Below are 15650 nucleotides of genomic sequence, written 5' to 3'. Positions count from 1 at the left end.
TGTCAGTTGGTGGTAATATACAATTTCACCTCTAGATGTCACTAAGTTTGACACATTGAACCTTTAATTATGAACTGTTATCTCACCCTGGTCCTCGCACTTGACTGCCCGAAACTGGTCTTTTGTGGCGACTGAGAAATTACACGAGCTAGACCCAAACCACCAGGCAGCACAGGACATCAGCACTGTGGGGAATTGAGGGCAATTACTTTGGGGTTCCCTGGTTGGCTTTTTGAACCATTTCCCTTCAGCAGTCAACAAGCACAACAAGCTAAAAAAACTGACTTCCAGATATTTCATTTCTCACTTTCCAGCAGTGACGTAGGAATGATGATTGATGAGGATGATTACATTTTCAGTTCCTCTTTAAATGACTCAACTTTGAACATTAAGTTGTTATAGTGTCTCTACTTAGATTTAAGTCCTGCACACTACCGACAGACACCCATTACTTTTGTTTATAACTAAATATAATCTACAGAAAGGGTATACCATGAACCTTCAGTCAGGTGTTATATATAGTCTATGAGTCAGGCTCAGATTTGTCCTGTTCAGCACTCAGGTGTCACAGAACTCCAGGTTCAGCTTCGTCTTTGTGGCAGGCCTACCACTTGGCATAATATGTCCTCTGTGTAATGCAGGCACTGAGGTTCTGTCGTATAGTACATCGTATACTAAAATGCACAGTTTGTTTGTGATTCAGATTATACTTAATAAAACTTGACCCACAACAGCAGTTGTTTGCTGAAACATAATTCAAGTATCTGGGTGTGTTTTGAACATAGGACTCTTATTCATCATTCAGGGGTGGAGTCAACACTGATCTGAGAGGAGCTCTGAATTCACCAGGGCAGAGGTCACAACCAAGATTGTGTTTCGGTCAATTTTATGGATTTTAATGACTTACAGAGTGTATGTTCTACATGCACACATGCTTTTTTTCTTGAAGAAAGAGAGAGGATTCGGATATTTAATAAATTGAAGTCAAATAAATAAAAATCGAAACAAAAGCACATTACGAGGGAGTTCTACCACAATTATATCTGACAACATGAAGATGGCGTTGAGACAGCTTTTAGAGCATCACTTTTGGAGATACAATTATTAATATCAGATATTATCATAATAAATTTAGTGATTCATTTGTGTGTGTGTGTGTGTGTGTGTGTGTGTGTGTGTGTGTGTGTGTGTGTGTGTGAATTTAAATAAAGGACCTGTGTATGGCTAATCAACACAATTTATTATTTTATTTTCCCCCCTCTTGTAGTGCACTGACAGTAGCCTGTGTACCACTCAAACCTGTCCGGCGGAAGTTGTGCTTTCGGCCTGGTCACAAAAGAAATGGCGAGCGGTATCGGCAGTGAGTAATATTTTCTAAATCTTTCTCGAACTTCTTCGTGTTTTATGGCAAAAACGTCCCCTCACTGCTGTTGGCCACAGCCTGCGTTGTTGTTTGATAAAACGCCACACCGTGTAGCCGTGTGTGTGTGTCTCATGAATAGGTTCCTCCGTTATCAACAGCGCTAAGCTAACGCTACCGTTTCATCATTAGCTAGCTGTATGTTGTTGCATGCGGAGCAGTAGTTTGTAGATATATTTATTTGTATCATATGGTTTCATGAATCCTTCCAAGCGCCAGCACTGGTGATAAAACGGTGTAATGCAATAACACATCTAAATAGCACCCACCGAACACGATACATGCTAGTAACGTCAGTGTAGCTAACGGTAGCTAGCCAACTTAGATAAATAATGAAATCTAGGAGTGATATAACAGCGCTACTGCGTTAGTGCTATTTCATTTATCATAACGTCACTGACAGGACCACAGACCCGACGGTTTATATGTTTGGGTGTGGACGGCGCCTCAAACACACCGATCTGCAAAAACAAAACAGCACAACATAACACCTGCTCGAGGAAACATGCTCTTAACTTAAATTCTGAAATGGAGAAAAGATGAATTCATCAGATCCGTTGGAGGAAACTGAATCTCGGTGTTTTGTCTTGGTTATGTGTTCTTTATTTTATCAGTACATCCGGATGAGAATGTTTTTGTTTATTGTTGCATGTCTCAATAACCCAAACTGAGCAGCATTACATACCAACCAAAATTTGTATTAATATCTCATTGTCTTAACTAAACGTAGTGATAAGCCTGGGGGTTGTCAGGGATTCCCTGGACACAGTGTAACATGTCTGTGTATTTGTACCATTTTTTCCCCCTCACCACAGAACACAAGATACTGAATGTGGGGCCAACGGAGCCCTGGTCCGTGCGGGAGAAACTATGCCTGGCCTCCTCCGTTATGAGAAGTGGCGACCAAAACTGGTAAAAAGAAAACATACTGTGAAATATATTATAATATTCCAAAAATACAGTCAGATTTCTGCCTGTTGTATTTGAAGAATTTGTATATGACGGAGGGGTTACAGGAAGTCAATATCTTGCTCTGTCCATCTCTCCTCCTTATCTCGTTACTTTGTCATTTTCGTACCGTTGAAAACAATACACACCAATATCTACTAGTAAGTCTTCAACAAAAGTTGGGTCACCTGAAGGGATTGTCTGCATTAACACTCAACGCTTCATTTACATCCATTGCTGCAGGGAAACTGCGAGTTAACACATTTCTTGGTCCTTGAAAAAGGTTTTTGGTTTATTCATGGTGATGAACCTTTTTTTTTTAAGTTGAAGATTTACTTTTGTTCCATTTAAGGTGACTGGATTTGAATTGATTATAAAATGTAGTAAAAACTTCAGACCAGCAGTTCTATCATTGTTTAGGACATGGTGGGGGAAATGTATTGAGTGTGAGTATGAGTATGTGCTGTCAAAGCGGGTCATCTCAGTTCTCACCACTAGAGGTCAGACATGGACAAGCTATAGTGACTTAAAACCAGGGTCAGGTTGGATCTCAGATTATGATGGCACAGAATTTATAAAAGGAAATCAATATCAACCTAATTACTCTCTGTAACATTTGGAAAACAATCTGCTAAACAAGAACGGTAGAAATACACTTTTGTGGCAGCATCTCTGTGAATTGTGCCAGTGCTGGTGATCATTGACATTGATAGAGGTTCTTTCATTTATTCCTAAAAAGTAATTACAATATATTCTTCATTTATTACTGATATGAATGCATGCTTTCCGTCACCACTGTATTTTCTAATTTTCTGAGTTGGCGTGTTTTTGTCTTCCAGGGTGTCTGTAAGCAGAGCCATCAAGCCTTTCTCGGAGCCCGGTCGTCCGCCTGACTGGTTCTCTCAGAAGGTGAGAGTGCTGCAAAACATACACAACATTTTCTCCAATTAGTTTCTCTGAATATCTGATTCTTGATCTGGGCGTCCTGCGAGGACTGGGTGTTGTTTGTTCGTTGTCAGCATTATCTTCAAAACAACACCTTTTTTTCTATTTTTCTCAGCACTGTGCCTCACAATACTCCGAGCTGCTGGAAGCCACAGAAGCACCAAAGTTAGTACTACAACAACATAATTGTCACCATGAGTACAATATTTTGAAAGTTTTCCTAAAGTGTTTGTATCCTTCTTCGCCCCAGGCGTAAGCGCGGTGAGAAGGGCGAGGTGGTTGAGACCATTGAAGATGTCATCGTCCGCAGGCTGACGACTGAGAGGATAGAGGAGCTGAAAAAACTACTACGAGACACACAAGAGCAGTACAGGTACAGTACACCTAAAAACAGAGCGATATTTGGTGACAGTGAGGCGGACGTTTAACCTCCTCTGCGACCTCTGTCCTGACAGGAAGTTGAAGAAGGAGGTGGATATGATACAGACGGGTCACATGGACTCTCAGCTGAAGGAGCTGTGGGCAGACATCACACTGTAAGACTCTGTCCTGTTCTCCTGTTTGATGCTAATTGTTATGACTCATGAATTACTGTATATGTGATACGTGAGATAATGTCATATTCAAATATCAACATATACCCAGCTGTTGTACGAGCTTTGGTCTAGAAAGTGAAACATCACCTCTTGGATGGATCGCCACAAATTTTGGTGCAGACATTCTTGGTCTCTAGGGGATGAATCTTAATAACTATGTTGATTCCCTGAATTCAAGTGTCACCAAATGATCAAAATGTCCTTTTGTCCTCCATTTTGGCTCATGAGAAGATTTCTGAAAACATTACTTCAACATGTTTGGTCTTGTTTTCCACATTTCCTAGCCATACTGCCTCACAGATAGCTGTCTAGTAAAACGATATAGTCTCTGTTGGGCAGTGAGCACTGATACCTCAACTGTAATTTAACAAAAAAAAACCATGAGATCACATCACGACAGTTGTATCCTCTCTAATTAAATTCCATATCCATTTTAGAATTCTGGTGCCAACTTTTCAGGCCTTGCATGGTCAAACACCTCAGTATATTTCTGACCTCCTTCTCCTATTTAAGTTCAATCTGGCTCAGGTCTTGTGAACAAAAGTTACTGTCTGTTTCACAAACCGGACGAGCCTCTCGAGCTGACGTCTTCATGGAGCAGCTGAAAAGTTTAATTAATCACTGCTTCATTTAATTTATTGCTTTTTATAGATTTTTAGAAACTTTTGTGGTACTTTTTGTGTCTGTCACCTTTTGTTTATTGCTTGTGATTTCATAATCTTTGTTATTTTTGTGTATTTTTATTGATGTTAAGTAGTTTGTAATTTTGTGTATGTGAAAGGTTCTGTACAAATTTATTTTACCCACTTGCACTTCAGTCACAGTCTTTTCCCCTTACATCTGCTCAAAATATCGTTTTTCCTACTCCAGAAAGAAGAAGCAGGATGAGGAGGAAGCAGAGCAGAAGAGGAAAGCAACAGAAACAGCATACCAAGGTTGGTTCCGTCTGCACACTTTCGGGGCCTTAATGTTGAAATGTGAATTGTTCTCTTCTTGAGATCCAATATCTCGGATGACGATGTGGGTATTTATTGTGAACTTCACTGTGACGGCTGATTACATTGTGTCAAGTGTCCTACATTACCTGGCAATGCAATGATGCAGATTTAAAAGATGCATCAGAATAAAGGAGGTTTCACTGTAGTTCTGTCAAGATGTACATTTGCCAAATTCATCTGTTTTTCAAAGTGTGGGAGCTTCCCCTGCTACCAAGAAAAAATCATGTAAGATTGCAGACACATTTCATATTATCGAAATGATCGACAGCATTGTGTCTATAAAAATCAGGGAAGTGGTACTTTGAAAATAGGTGCACTTAGACATGTAATCAAACCCAAGTGTTTTTTTGCACATTCATATTTTAGTAAATGATTTCTCAGTCTTAATGCATCTGCTACTAAAATGTTGCTCTGCTCTGGCTTCTTCCTTGATTGTCCCTTTTCTTACTCTCTCTCTCTCCCTCTTCGTCGCAGCTCGACAGGCAGTGAAAAACACACCCAAGCGTTTGCCCAGTGTGACTGTTCGTTCTCCCCTGGGTGCCAGTCCTCCAGCGCTGGATTCTCAGGCTGACTCCTCAGCCCCCACGCCGCCCATGGACACGGGAGGCGTTGCCTCCGACGACACCACCACCACCACCCACTCCGTTGTAAGAACACACTGCTCGTTGAGCAGTGATGAGATACCACGAGAATGCTGCCAATGCTGAGAGACCCGATGTGCTAATTAAGGTTTTCTTCATCTAGCATATAGACATGTTCTTTTCCAAGGTGTGTTACCTCAGAACATAATAGTCAGGCTTCATTGAGATGGATTTCACTGTACCTTCTCACATGTAGTGTAATTCAGTATCATCACTGGTTAAATTAGACTTCTTTGTGTCTATTTGAAATGATACATAGCCTTTGAATTCAGCAGTTACCCCAAAAACTAAGGTCTCATTGTGAGTCAGTGGTAAAAATCTCATCTCACATTGTGGTGCATTTGGCGAAGCGGCGAAGCTGGAAGGAAATAGTTCCCGACATTGCAGCCGACCGTTCGAACCACTCTCGCTGATTCTTTGCTGCCTCGTGCCAGGTTCAGGGGGTCGGCGTGTTTCTACCCGTGGCGGACGCTCCTGGCCCCGGGCCCAAAGATGCGGGCCTGGCTGCTCTAGCAGATGACTCACCGCAGAAGAGACTCCTGACCCAGAAGGCCACACCGCCGCCCTCGCCGCTTCTGTCAGAACTGCTGAAAAAAGGGAACCTCATCTCGGCGAGCCCCCGTCTGGTAAGCGGCACCTTAACATGGATGATGACACACCAAAGCTACAAGAATAAAGAACTGAAGTAAAGCACAATTCTGTCACAACTGCACTTACTTCCTATACAACATCAATGTATTCAGAAGGATGAACTAATCTTAAACTGCAGGAACACCTCTTGGAATGTCAGTGTAAAAGGAGCGAGATTATATTCCCAAATGCGTTCAGTCTTGTTTTGGTCCAATTCAATTTTAAGCAGTAATTATTCACAGTCAGACGATCTAACTGTAAGTCACATAATATCAAAATGTTTTCACATTACTGGATTCAAATGTTGCTTTTGTGTTTTGTTTTTTTGTGTTTTGTTTTTTTTGTATTTGTTGATGTCAGGTTGCAGAGGGAGACTCTGCTGGAAGCTTCACCAACGGACTACAGACAGCCACTGCAGCCACTGCCTTACCCGCTGGTCACGAGGTCATCACAGGTAAACACACTTTAAAACACACTAACTATTCCCTCATGCACACACTCACACAGCGGCACATTTCCTGCTTTTTACAACTCAAAGGAGGATTCACGCAGACCTTTTATCACTCAATTTCCATTATTAATTACAACGTGAAGTTTTTATAATGTTCTTATTCACTCTGCTGTGTGTGTGTGTGTGTGTGTGTGTGTGTGTGTGTGTGTGTGTGTGTGTGTGTGTGTGTGTGTGTGTGTGTGTGTGTGTGTGTGTGTGTGTGTGTGTGTGTGTGTGTGTGTGTGTGTGTGTGTGTGTGTGTGTGTGTGTGTGTGTGTGTGTGTGTGTGCTTGCAGAAGGCGAAGCAGAAGCCGCAGTGAAGGCAGAGCTGGGTGAGGAGTCGGTATTAGTAGAAGAGGACCTTGTAGCTGTCTCTTATATGGGTGACGAACTGGATCTGGAGACAGTAGGAGGCATCATTGCCATCATAGAGGAGAAGGTACAGTAGACGCTGTGTCATTGTGTTGTGAATCACTTTTCCTCATTTTAATTCCCGGTACAGAAAAGATCCAGTGGATGAAACTCAATCATTTTGATCACATAGGTCTTAGAGACTAGTTGGCTCCCAGCACAAAATAATTAACCTTTCTTCTTCCTTTCTGTCTGTCTTCGTCTCTTTCCTTCCCTGCCCTCACGTCATTCTTCCTAGGTCGATGACTCTGTTGAGGCTTTAGATGCAGCAGCAGTGGAAGCAGCGCTCTCTCTTTGTGAAGAGGCCGTTTCAGAGGGACACACCCTCCCCGGCCCCTGGGAGACCCAGGAGCTGAAAGCCTCCGATCCCACGCCCACAGTCCAAGACTCTGGCCCCACACAGGAGCCTCAGGTCATGGCCACGGTGTCGGCCCCGGCTCCTGCAAGCGCAGAGGCCCAGGACCAATCAGAAAGCAAAAGGGAAGAGCAGCTTAAGGGAAACTGTGAGGGACCAGAGGTGACGGGAAGTGACGTCACGTCTTCCGTCGCCTCTGATGACGGTGCCGCAGGAATCGAGGTCGCGGAGGAGGCGGTGACGGGGAAGGAGGCAACTGAGGCAACAGTGAAGAGTGAAGGAGAGGAGTGGAGTCAGCCTGAGCCCAACCCGCCCTGCCTTGGTGGGTGGTGTACACACACAAACAAACACACACATCACGTTTGTATGTTTATGTTTTTTAATCCTCTTGTCATTTCTGTTCCACAGACTCTGAGGACAGCTCTGTGTCTGGCAAAGAGTCCAAGGTAACACTCTTGCGCAGACTTACACATATGAATATCCTTTGTAAGTTGCAGTCATTTCACGTGTGTGTGTGTGTGTGTGTGTGTGTGTGTGTGTGTGTGTGTGTGTGTGTGTGTGTGTGTGTGTGTGTGTGTGTGTGTGTGTGTGTGTGTGTGTGTGTGTGTGTGTGTGTGTGTGTGTGTGTGTGTGTGTGTGTGTTTTCAGGAGGTGAAGGAGGAGGAGGCGGGCAGTGAGGGTGACCCTGAAGAAGGGATGGAGCTGAAGGAGGAGTGTGGGGAGGGGCCTTATCTGTCAGAGGTGGAGCGGGCAGCCAGCGAGAGCGAAGACGGCTACGGCCCGCCCTCCCAACGCTACACGGCAGATTCACTGGCCAGCAGCCCGGCCTCGTCATCCCAACTGTAAGTGTCGTACATGGTTGGCGTGAAGAATGACGTGATAAATTGTCATAATCACTGGATGAATAACCACTAACTGCATCGCGGTGGAGTGACAGCAGGAATCAATCCAGGGCAACGTCCTGAGATAACCCCCTGCCTCCACTCTTAACAAAACATTTTAGGTTGCACCGCTGCGTTAAAACTCAATAAAGCTTAGCTGGCATTTGTCATGAATATTGAAGTCGTGACTTCTGAATCAGATTAGGACTCCATCTCCCTGAGCTAAGCAGTCTGCGACTGCTGACATGCAAATTTTAACTGTGTGCTTTTGTCTCGCTGCCACTTACTTGGGGATTCTCTTCTGCTTTCCTTTTCTCTCTTTGTTTCCCACTCACTTCCTCTCTGCTCCTCCTCCTCCTCCTCCTGTTCTGCATCAGATCTACATGTGGTGAGGACCAGGAGGCGGTTCAGGCACAAAAGATCTGGAAGAAGGCCATAATGCTGGTGTGGAGAGCTGCAGCCAACCACAGGTGGAGCTTGTTCCTGCCTCAATTATCCATCAGACTTTGTTGGTCCAAATATTTTAGCAATAACTCAAAATCACTCTCATTTAGAAAGTGTTTTTTTTTATTTTGGCTTGGTTTTGAGGTCATCGCCAAAGCATCTTGATTGTATCTAACTTTTGTTTGTCATTTAATGCCAGGGGACTTCTAATCTAACAAAGTATTAATATATATATAAAACCATCATACGACGAATACCATGTAGCTAGCTTTCTGAACATGATTGTGTGTGCCATATTTGACATGGCACACACAATCAAACACTATTCTCTTATTAAATCACTCATAAATTGGGTAATTTGATCTTCAAACGTGATGGTACTCAAGCAGCCTCTTTTATTTTAATTGTAAGAATGCTTGAAAACCTCAACAATCTCCGAAACGATACTGGCAACGATGACCTGGATCTGCTTGAGGCCCTGATACTGTACTTACCTTTTCTGGTAACAGAAGAGCTGTTCATTACAGTCCGAGCTAGTAGCCAATAGCAACCAAAGACGTGTGAAGCAAGTGTAGTAGTATGAAAGACTCATCTGGGCAAAATCTTAATCTAGACCCTAAATATAGTTCTTTGTTCAGCATTTTTTGTTTCTTTTCTGCTGACTGTCAATGCAGTACATGCTTGCAAATTATTCTAAAAATTAGACGGTAGTTTACACTTTTTCTGTCAACAAACCTGTGTGATTAGTGAAACAAAAATTTGAACCTCTTTGGAAAAAAATTATCTCATGGCAGCTGTTTGAAAGGGAAACTGGTGTTTTACTGTTGCTGTTGTCTCTCAGGTACGCCAGTGTCTTCCTGCAGCCTGTGTCAGATGACATCGCCCCTGGTTACCACAGCATCGTACACAGGTCTGAACACACACACACACACACACACACACACACACACACACACACACACACACACACACACACACACACACACACACACACACACACACACACACATGTATGCAGTCACTTGCTTTTTTGGTGAAATTGCACTCACAGGAAGAAATTTGTAATCTTTCTTCCTGGTGTCATAGAGACTTGTGTGTTAAGCTTGACAGGGCAGAGAACTTAACGAGTGTCAATGTCAACCCTCAACAAAAATCACCTTTGCAGCTAATAGCAATGCAATTCTTTTAAACAGCCCAAGATACATGTTAATTTTTCAAAAACGTTAACACAACCATCTCCCTCTCGTCCTGCTCCAGGCCCATGGACCTGTCGGCCATTAAGAAGAACATCGAGTCGGGCGTGATCCGCACGACGGCCGAGTTCCAGCGAGACATCATGCTCATGTTTCAGAACGCCGTCATGTACAACTCGTCAGACCACGACGTGTACCACATGGCGCTGGAGATGCAGCGCGATGTCCTGGAGCACGTGCAGCAGTTCCTGGCCACCCAGCTCATCATGCAGACGTCGGAGAGCGCCATCTCCGCCAAGAGCCTCCGCGGCAGAGAGGGAAACCGTAAGCCCGGAGAACCTGCTGAGAAGGTGGGTTGGGTGAAAAAAAAAAAAAGGGTTCGCTTCATTGTCTCTCAAAGTGTCAAACAAGTGTCATTTTGATAAAGAACTCTATCGAGCCTCCAAATCCCCAAATACAATGAACGTGGAAGTGTCTTTGTTTGAGGCCCCTGTAATGTCGTCAGTCTGGCTCTTGTTCATAGGCCAGAGTTATTCATACAATTTACATGTGACGATTTGACATCCTGAGTAGATAAACGACTTCAGAGTCAACGTGTCCACAGAAACTTTTTCAAACCTCTCTTGTAGCAGGCTCACCTTCGTCACTGTCCGCCTGTCTACATTGACCTTAGGGCAAACACATGCATTGATTTGCTCTCTGCTCCTGTTCTTCCATATCCTTGATCGACCCTGATAATGCTGACTGCCGGACCTTCCGCCTCGACCCGGGAGCCTTTTTTTTTTATAGATGTTGCTGTTTTCAGACATGGTAATCCAAACAAATGTAAAATTGGGGTCTGAACTAGGGCTGCAACTAACCATTGTTTTCATTATAGATTATTCTGTTGATTATTTTCTACATTAATCGATTAGTTGTTTGGTCCATAAAATGGTGAAAAATGTCTATCATGTTTCACACACCCCAAGATGATGTTGTGTTTTGTCCACACACCAAAGATATTCAGTTTACTGTCAAAGAGATGCAAAGAAACCGGAAAATATTCACATTTAAGAAGCAGAAATCAGAGAATTTTTACCGTTTGTGTGAGAACTTGAACAGATTGTCAAAATAGTTGGCAATTAATTTAGTAATTGATTAATCGATTAACTGTTGGAGCTCTATTCTGGACATTTTCCAGAGTCTGAGTCAGACGCATATTCACACCAACAGGAACATTTCTGGAACATTCTTTGGCGTCTGGGTGACTATAATTTCGCTGCGGAAAGCAATGGTTTCCATTCGCTCGCTGTGAATCTTCCAGAGATTTTCCCCTCTGTATACTCACATGGGCCCACTGAGACATTTTCCCAGAAGTTTTACCAGAGTCTGGCAGGAAAATGTCTGGAGCAACATTTGCGTCACAAACAGCCCCCTGAAAATTTCAGGAAAATGTCCGGACCTCAGTGCATGTCTACACATCATGTGACATAAAAACAACTTGCTGATGATAACGCATGAAGGTGCAGCTATAAGCTTTGTGTTCCAGGTGACAACATGATTACTTACATTAAATCATTCTATACTTCAGGCTTCACAATGAAAATGTACCTTGTTACACAACATCTATTCATATCTAGGAATCTAAGGAAATGTACACGCGGTGTACAATAGTCAAAACATGCGCTCACAGACATCTGACCAACACCTCTCTTCACTTGCTGCTGTACATTGTGCTTCAGACGAACGATTCCTGGTCTCGACTTCCTCAGATGTTTAGTGTCCTGCATGCTGGCTGCTCCTCTCCTCACTAACTTCTGTCTGTCTTCGGCTCAGCTGCTTGTCGTCTGGCTCTTATCTTTCTGCTATAAATCTGACTATTTGCCGTGTGTGTGTGTGTGTGTGTGTGTGTGTGTGTGTGTGTGTGTGTGTGTGTGTGTGTGTGTGTGTGTGTGTGTGTGTGTGTGTGTGTGTGTGTGTGTGTGTGTGTGTGTGTGTGTGTGTGTGTGTGTGTGTGTGTGTTCGTGTGTGTGTGTGTGTGTTCGTGTGTTCGTGTGTGTGTGTGTGTGTGTGTGTGTGTGTGTGTGTGTGTGTGTGTGTGTGCGCGCGCGCGCGCGCCTGCTACTCATGGGATTTTTTTTTTCAAGTATTGTGGAATTTTTTAAAAAGCGATCTCAGGACAGAGACATATGGTGGATTGTGCTCAATTGTCTTTATATTGTATATTCTTTACAGAATATATTTGCCGACTTATTACGCAAAATGTTTTAATCTCTGACAGCGCGCTTAGCTGCAGTGGACATGAGAGAGTTTTCTTCAGAACTTAACTTAGCTGAAGAATGTTAGAATGGAGCATTTAGCTTATATGAGTGAACTAAAGTGGTGATATCTTTCACACAAGCGATGATGGAAACTCTGATACAGTGTTTGTGAGTTGTGTTAAAGATGTGTTAAGTGTGTATGTGAGTGTCCTTGCCTGATCGTGTGTGTTTGTCCTTAATCTCACTGTTGGCGGTCTGAGTGTGTATATCTGTCTCTCTGACGTTGTGTATGTACGTCTGTGTGTTTGCGTGTGTGCCGTGCAGCGGCCTCAGCGGACCTCCGTCTCCCCGGCGTGCCTCTGTGTCGGACGCAGACTTGTATGAAACTTGCTTCTCACGCACGTGTGTCTTTTCTCTCTTTCTCACTCCAATGTTTGTCCTCCTACAGGACAGTGTCCCAATGGCCTCTCCTGCTTTCCTTCTCTCTCTCTTTGTAAGTATTCAGGTCCTCCCCTCAGATCTCACCAGAACCAGGACACGCGCCGCACATGCTCGTCTCAATGCAGAAACACACACACACAAACACACACTATACACGTAGGCTCTTTTCCTTTCCTTCTCTCAGTTCAGGTGTATGTTAGGGGAATTAAAGGAAGCAAACCTGTTGTAAAAATAAAAGTAGTATGGCTTTAAATGATTGTAACAGCCACTGAAACTCCAAATGTTCTGTAAAAACAAACACTTCCATTTTGGTAATTTTTCAACTTAAATATCCAACTACTAAACATAAAAAGTAAGTTATCCGTATTCAAAGTATTTTGTTAATGCGATGTTTAAAAAAAACAAAACCCAAATAATGATATCAAATCCAGCAACAGTTTAATAACTAGGAAATTCTAACCATTACAGTGTTTAAACTTATAAAATATAAAGTTTAGGTGAATTCTCTATTCAAAGTGTACGTTTAGAAGATTATAAAGACTCCTTAACTGGATATATTTACGACTATAATATACATTTTAAAAATCCAGAATATTATTTATTGATAGTTGAACTGGTGATCAGGACTTTGTAGATGTGGTTCGATCATTTGTTCTTCACATTTGCCACAACAGTTATTAATTGTTGCATACAAGTACATGACATCGCCTTTTTCAAACTGCGGCCCCTCCCACTTCAGACCAGTAAGACGAAGAGAAGAACACGAGTACACAAATCTTGTGAGACACTACAAATGTTTTAACTTCGGGGCTCAACAATAGATTTTGATTACTTTCAGAAAAGGGCAGATTTTAATTTTTCTGTGGCTCAAACACAGTAAATGTCCTGGACACGTCGGACTTTGGACCGTTTCTTTAACATTTATTAATTTTTTCTGTTAATGGAAAATAGCCATAAACAGTAAAAAATAATTGATTCAGTTGTGAGGAGATGAAGAGCGAAGAGTGAAGAGCTCCTGTCATTATGTTTTAATCTTTAGATGTGTGTGTTGTGGATAAGAAGGGCCACCTTCACACTTACACACACACACACACACTTCACTGTGTATTTCACCCTCATAAAGTTTTGTTTGGGCACCATATTCTCACACACACACACACACACACACACACACAGGTTCCTTTTCATCACCCAAGCTTCCGTCGACCTCCGGTTAACGTCCTCATGCCGGTTTCCTGTGTTTTTTCTGTTTTCGTGCGGTTGTCCGTGTCTCTGCATGTTCCAATTTCTTTTTTCCTTCTTTTCGTTTTAAACCCTTTTCTTTCTCATCGTTGTCAATTTTTTTTACGTTCTTCATTTGGAGAGGAAGCCTTCCGACATGGACTGTGCTGTGTTTTTGTGCGGAGCTCAGTCACGTGAGGAGGACCCACCACTGGGCCCTGCCTTCACGCCGTCCACCTGACCACTGCCCTTTCCATTCCTGTGTTAATTTTTTCTCCTGTTCTCTCCATCTTCCCTGTTTCTCCTCATTTATCTCTCTGCCGCAGGACGGAGGCACCAGGGGTCGCCGCAGTGCCATGGAGGCGGACCTCAAAATGAAAAAATAAAGAGTGAGATTCCGGAGAACAACTCACTCAGAGAAACAAAGAGCCACTGTTTTGGAATCGGAGAAGCTGGAGCTGAATACTCAGACTCTGTGTGCCTAGTCTCTGTGTGTGTGTGTGTATGCGCACACACACTTAGTCGTCTTTGCTTTGGTATAGATGAGGGTGTGTGTGTGTGGACCTGAGAGAGCTGCACAGAGCCGCCTCTTCTCCAGTTCATGTGCAGCACTATTGGATTTCACTACAGGAAACAAGCCAGCGCACCACTTTCCCCTCGTATCATTTCAACAGCGAAGACGGTGGCTCGTCTTTTCCTCCAGCCGAGATGGAACAGCAGAGGACTTTGTTAAAAGAGATAAAGAAAAAAGAGACAATTTTCACCAGCAAAAGTTTGTTTATGATCAAAATGATAAAGGACGAGTGAGTTCTACTCACCAGGTTGTTGTCACAATGAATCGTGGATGCATCAATACTAGATGGTAGATTGATTGGTTTCTTTTTTTGTGTTTTACCCACATGGGCTGAAAATAAATTAATGAGAAAAGCAACAACAACCAGGATGGTCACACGACAAATAATTCGGAAATGATGTTACTGGCACCAGATGGAACCAAGATCAGTCTGATCACTCTAAAATGTTAGTGAGACCCACAAATCACATCTTTGCTAACTACATTCTGGTGTTTGTTCATTAATGGGATGATGTCACTTTACTTGTTAGTCTTGTGCAGTCTGTTTGACTTACCCCAAGCATCCATAGAATCCAACTAACTTCATAAGGTGATGAAGGAAATGGAACATGCTCAAGCTGTGTAATCGGTCACGGTTGTTGTCTGTTTATCACGTGTCATTTCTATCTCTTTGGTTGTGCGTCCAGGTTCACTCTGAAAAGTGAAATATTACACAAGTAGTGGGTCTTTCTTTTTTGAATTTATAAGTTTTGCTGTTTGCCACCAGACGTTCACATGTCCGATGAGTGTCACTGAAATGCCCCGACCCGGAGCCGCCCGTGTAGGTAGGAAGTCGATTCTAAAGATTACACGTACCTTGTGAAATAGTTGGTAGTGATGTAAAACCTGGATTGTGTGGAGTTAATTTAAGGGCTACAACACAGAATGAAGCTCGTTGCTGTGATAGTATTGATGCATCTGTACTTGTCACGTAGGATGTCGCCGGTGATATTTGTGTATCGTGTGTTAGATGGGAGTACAATATACGTTTGTACCAGTGTGATGGATCAAGTAGTTTTGTGTTTAGGTAGCCGATACATGTATCGTGTTCTGTTGTACATATGTTAAATAAAAAAGATTTGATTTAAACCTAAAGCAATTTTTTTTCCTTGTGGAATTTAGTTTGATGTCTCATATTGCTCTGGTCTAATTTGACCTGGTAGAGAGAATTATTTTGCGGCTT

General features: G+C 42.8%; 1 protein-coding gene across 2 annotated transcripts; it reads left to right on the top strand.

Annotated features, from left to right (window-relative positions):
* The first annotated feature begins 1273 nt into the window (after window positions 1-1273).
* Window positions 1274-15562, top strand: brd8b (bromodomain containing 8b). 2 transcript variants are annotated; one of them, XM_035649904.2, is made up of 18 exons: window positions 1274-1360; window positions 2236-2332; window positions 3208-3277; window positions 3429-3478; window positions 3564-3686; window positions 3769-3849; window positions 4780-4844; window positions 5382-5554; window positions 5983-6174; window positions 6539-6632; window positions 6965-7107; window positions 7318-7756; window positions 7843-7880; window positions 8083-8276; window positions 8693-8785; window positions 9601-9669; window positions 10017-10302; window positions 14181-15562. In XM_035649904.2, exons 1-18 carry the CDS (start codon window positions 1342-1344, stop codon window positions 14238-14240), a joined length of 2286 nt encoding a protein of 761 aa, XP_035505797.1. In that variant the 5' UTR covers window positions 1274-1341; the 3' UTR covers window positions 14241-15562. The 2 variants fall into 2 exon arrangements, with proteins under 2 accessions (XP_035505797.1, XP_047190405.1); XM_047334449.1 differs by having other exon boundaries at window positions 8074-8276.
* The last annotated feature ends 88 nt before the right edge of the window (window positions 15563-15650 follow it).

The sequence above is a fragment of the Scophthalmus maximus genome, chromosome 9 (assembly GCF_022379125.1).
Source record: "Scophthalmus maximus strain ysfricsl-2021 chromosome 9, ASM2237912v1, whole genome shotgun sequence".
In the NCBI taxonomy this organism is placed as follows: Eukaryota; Metazoa; Chordata; class Actinopteri; order Pleuronectiformes; family Scophthalmidae; genus Scophthalmus; species Scophthalmus maximus.
Note: the sequence above shows the minus strand (reverse complement) of the source record. Positions and strands in the feature narration are given on the sequence as shown.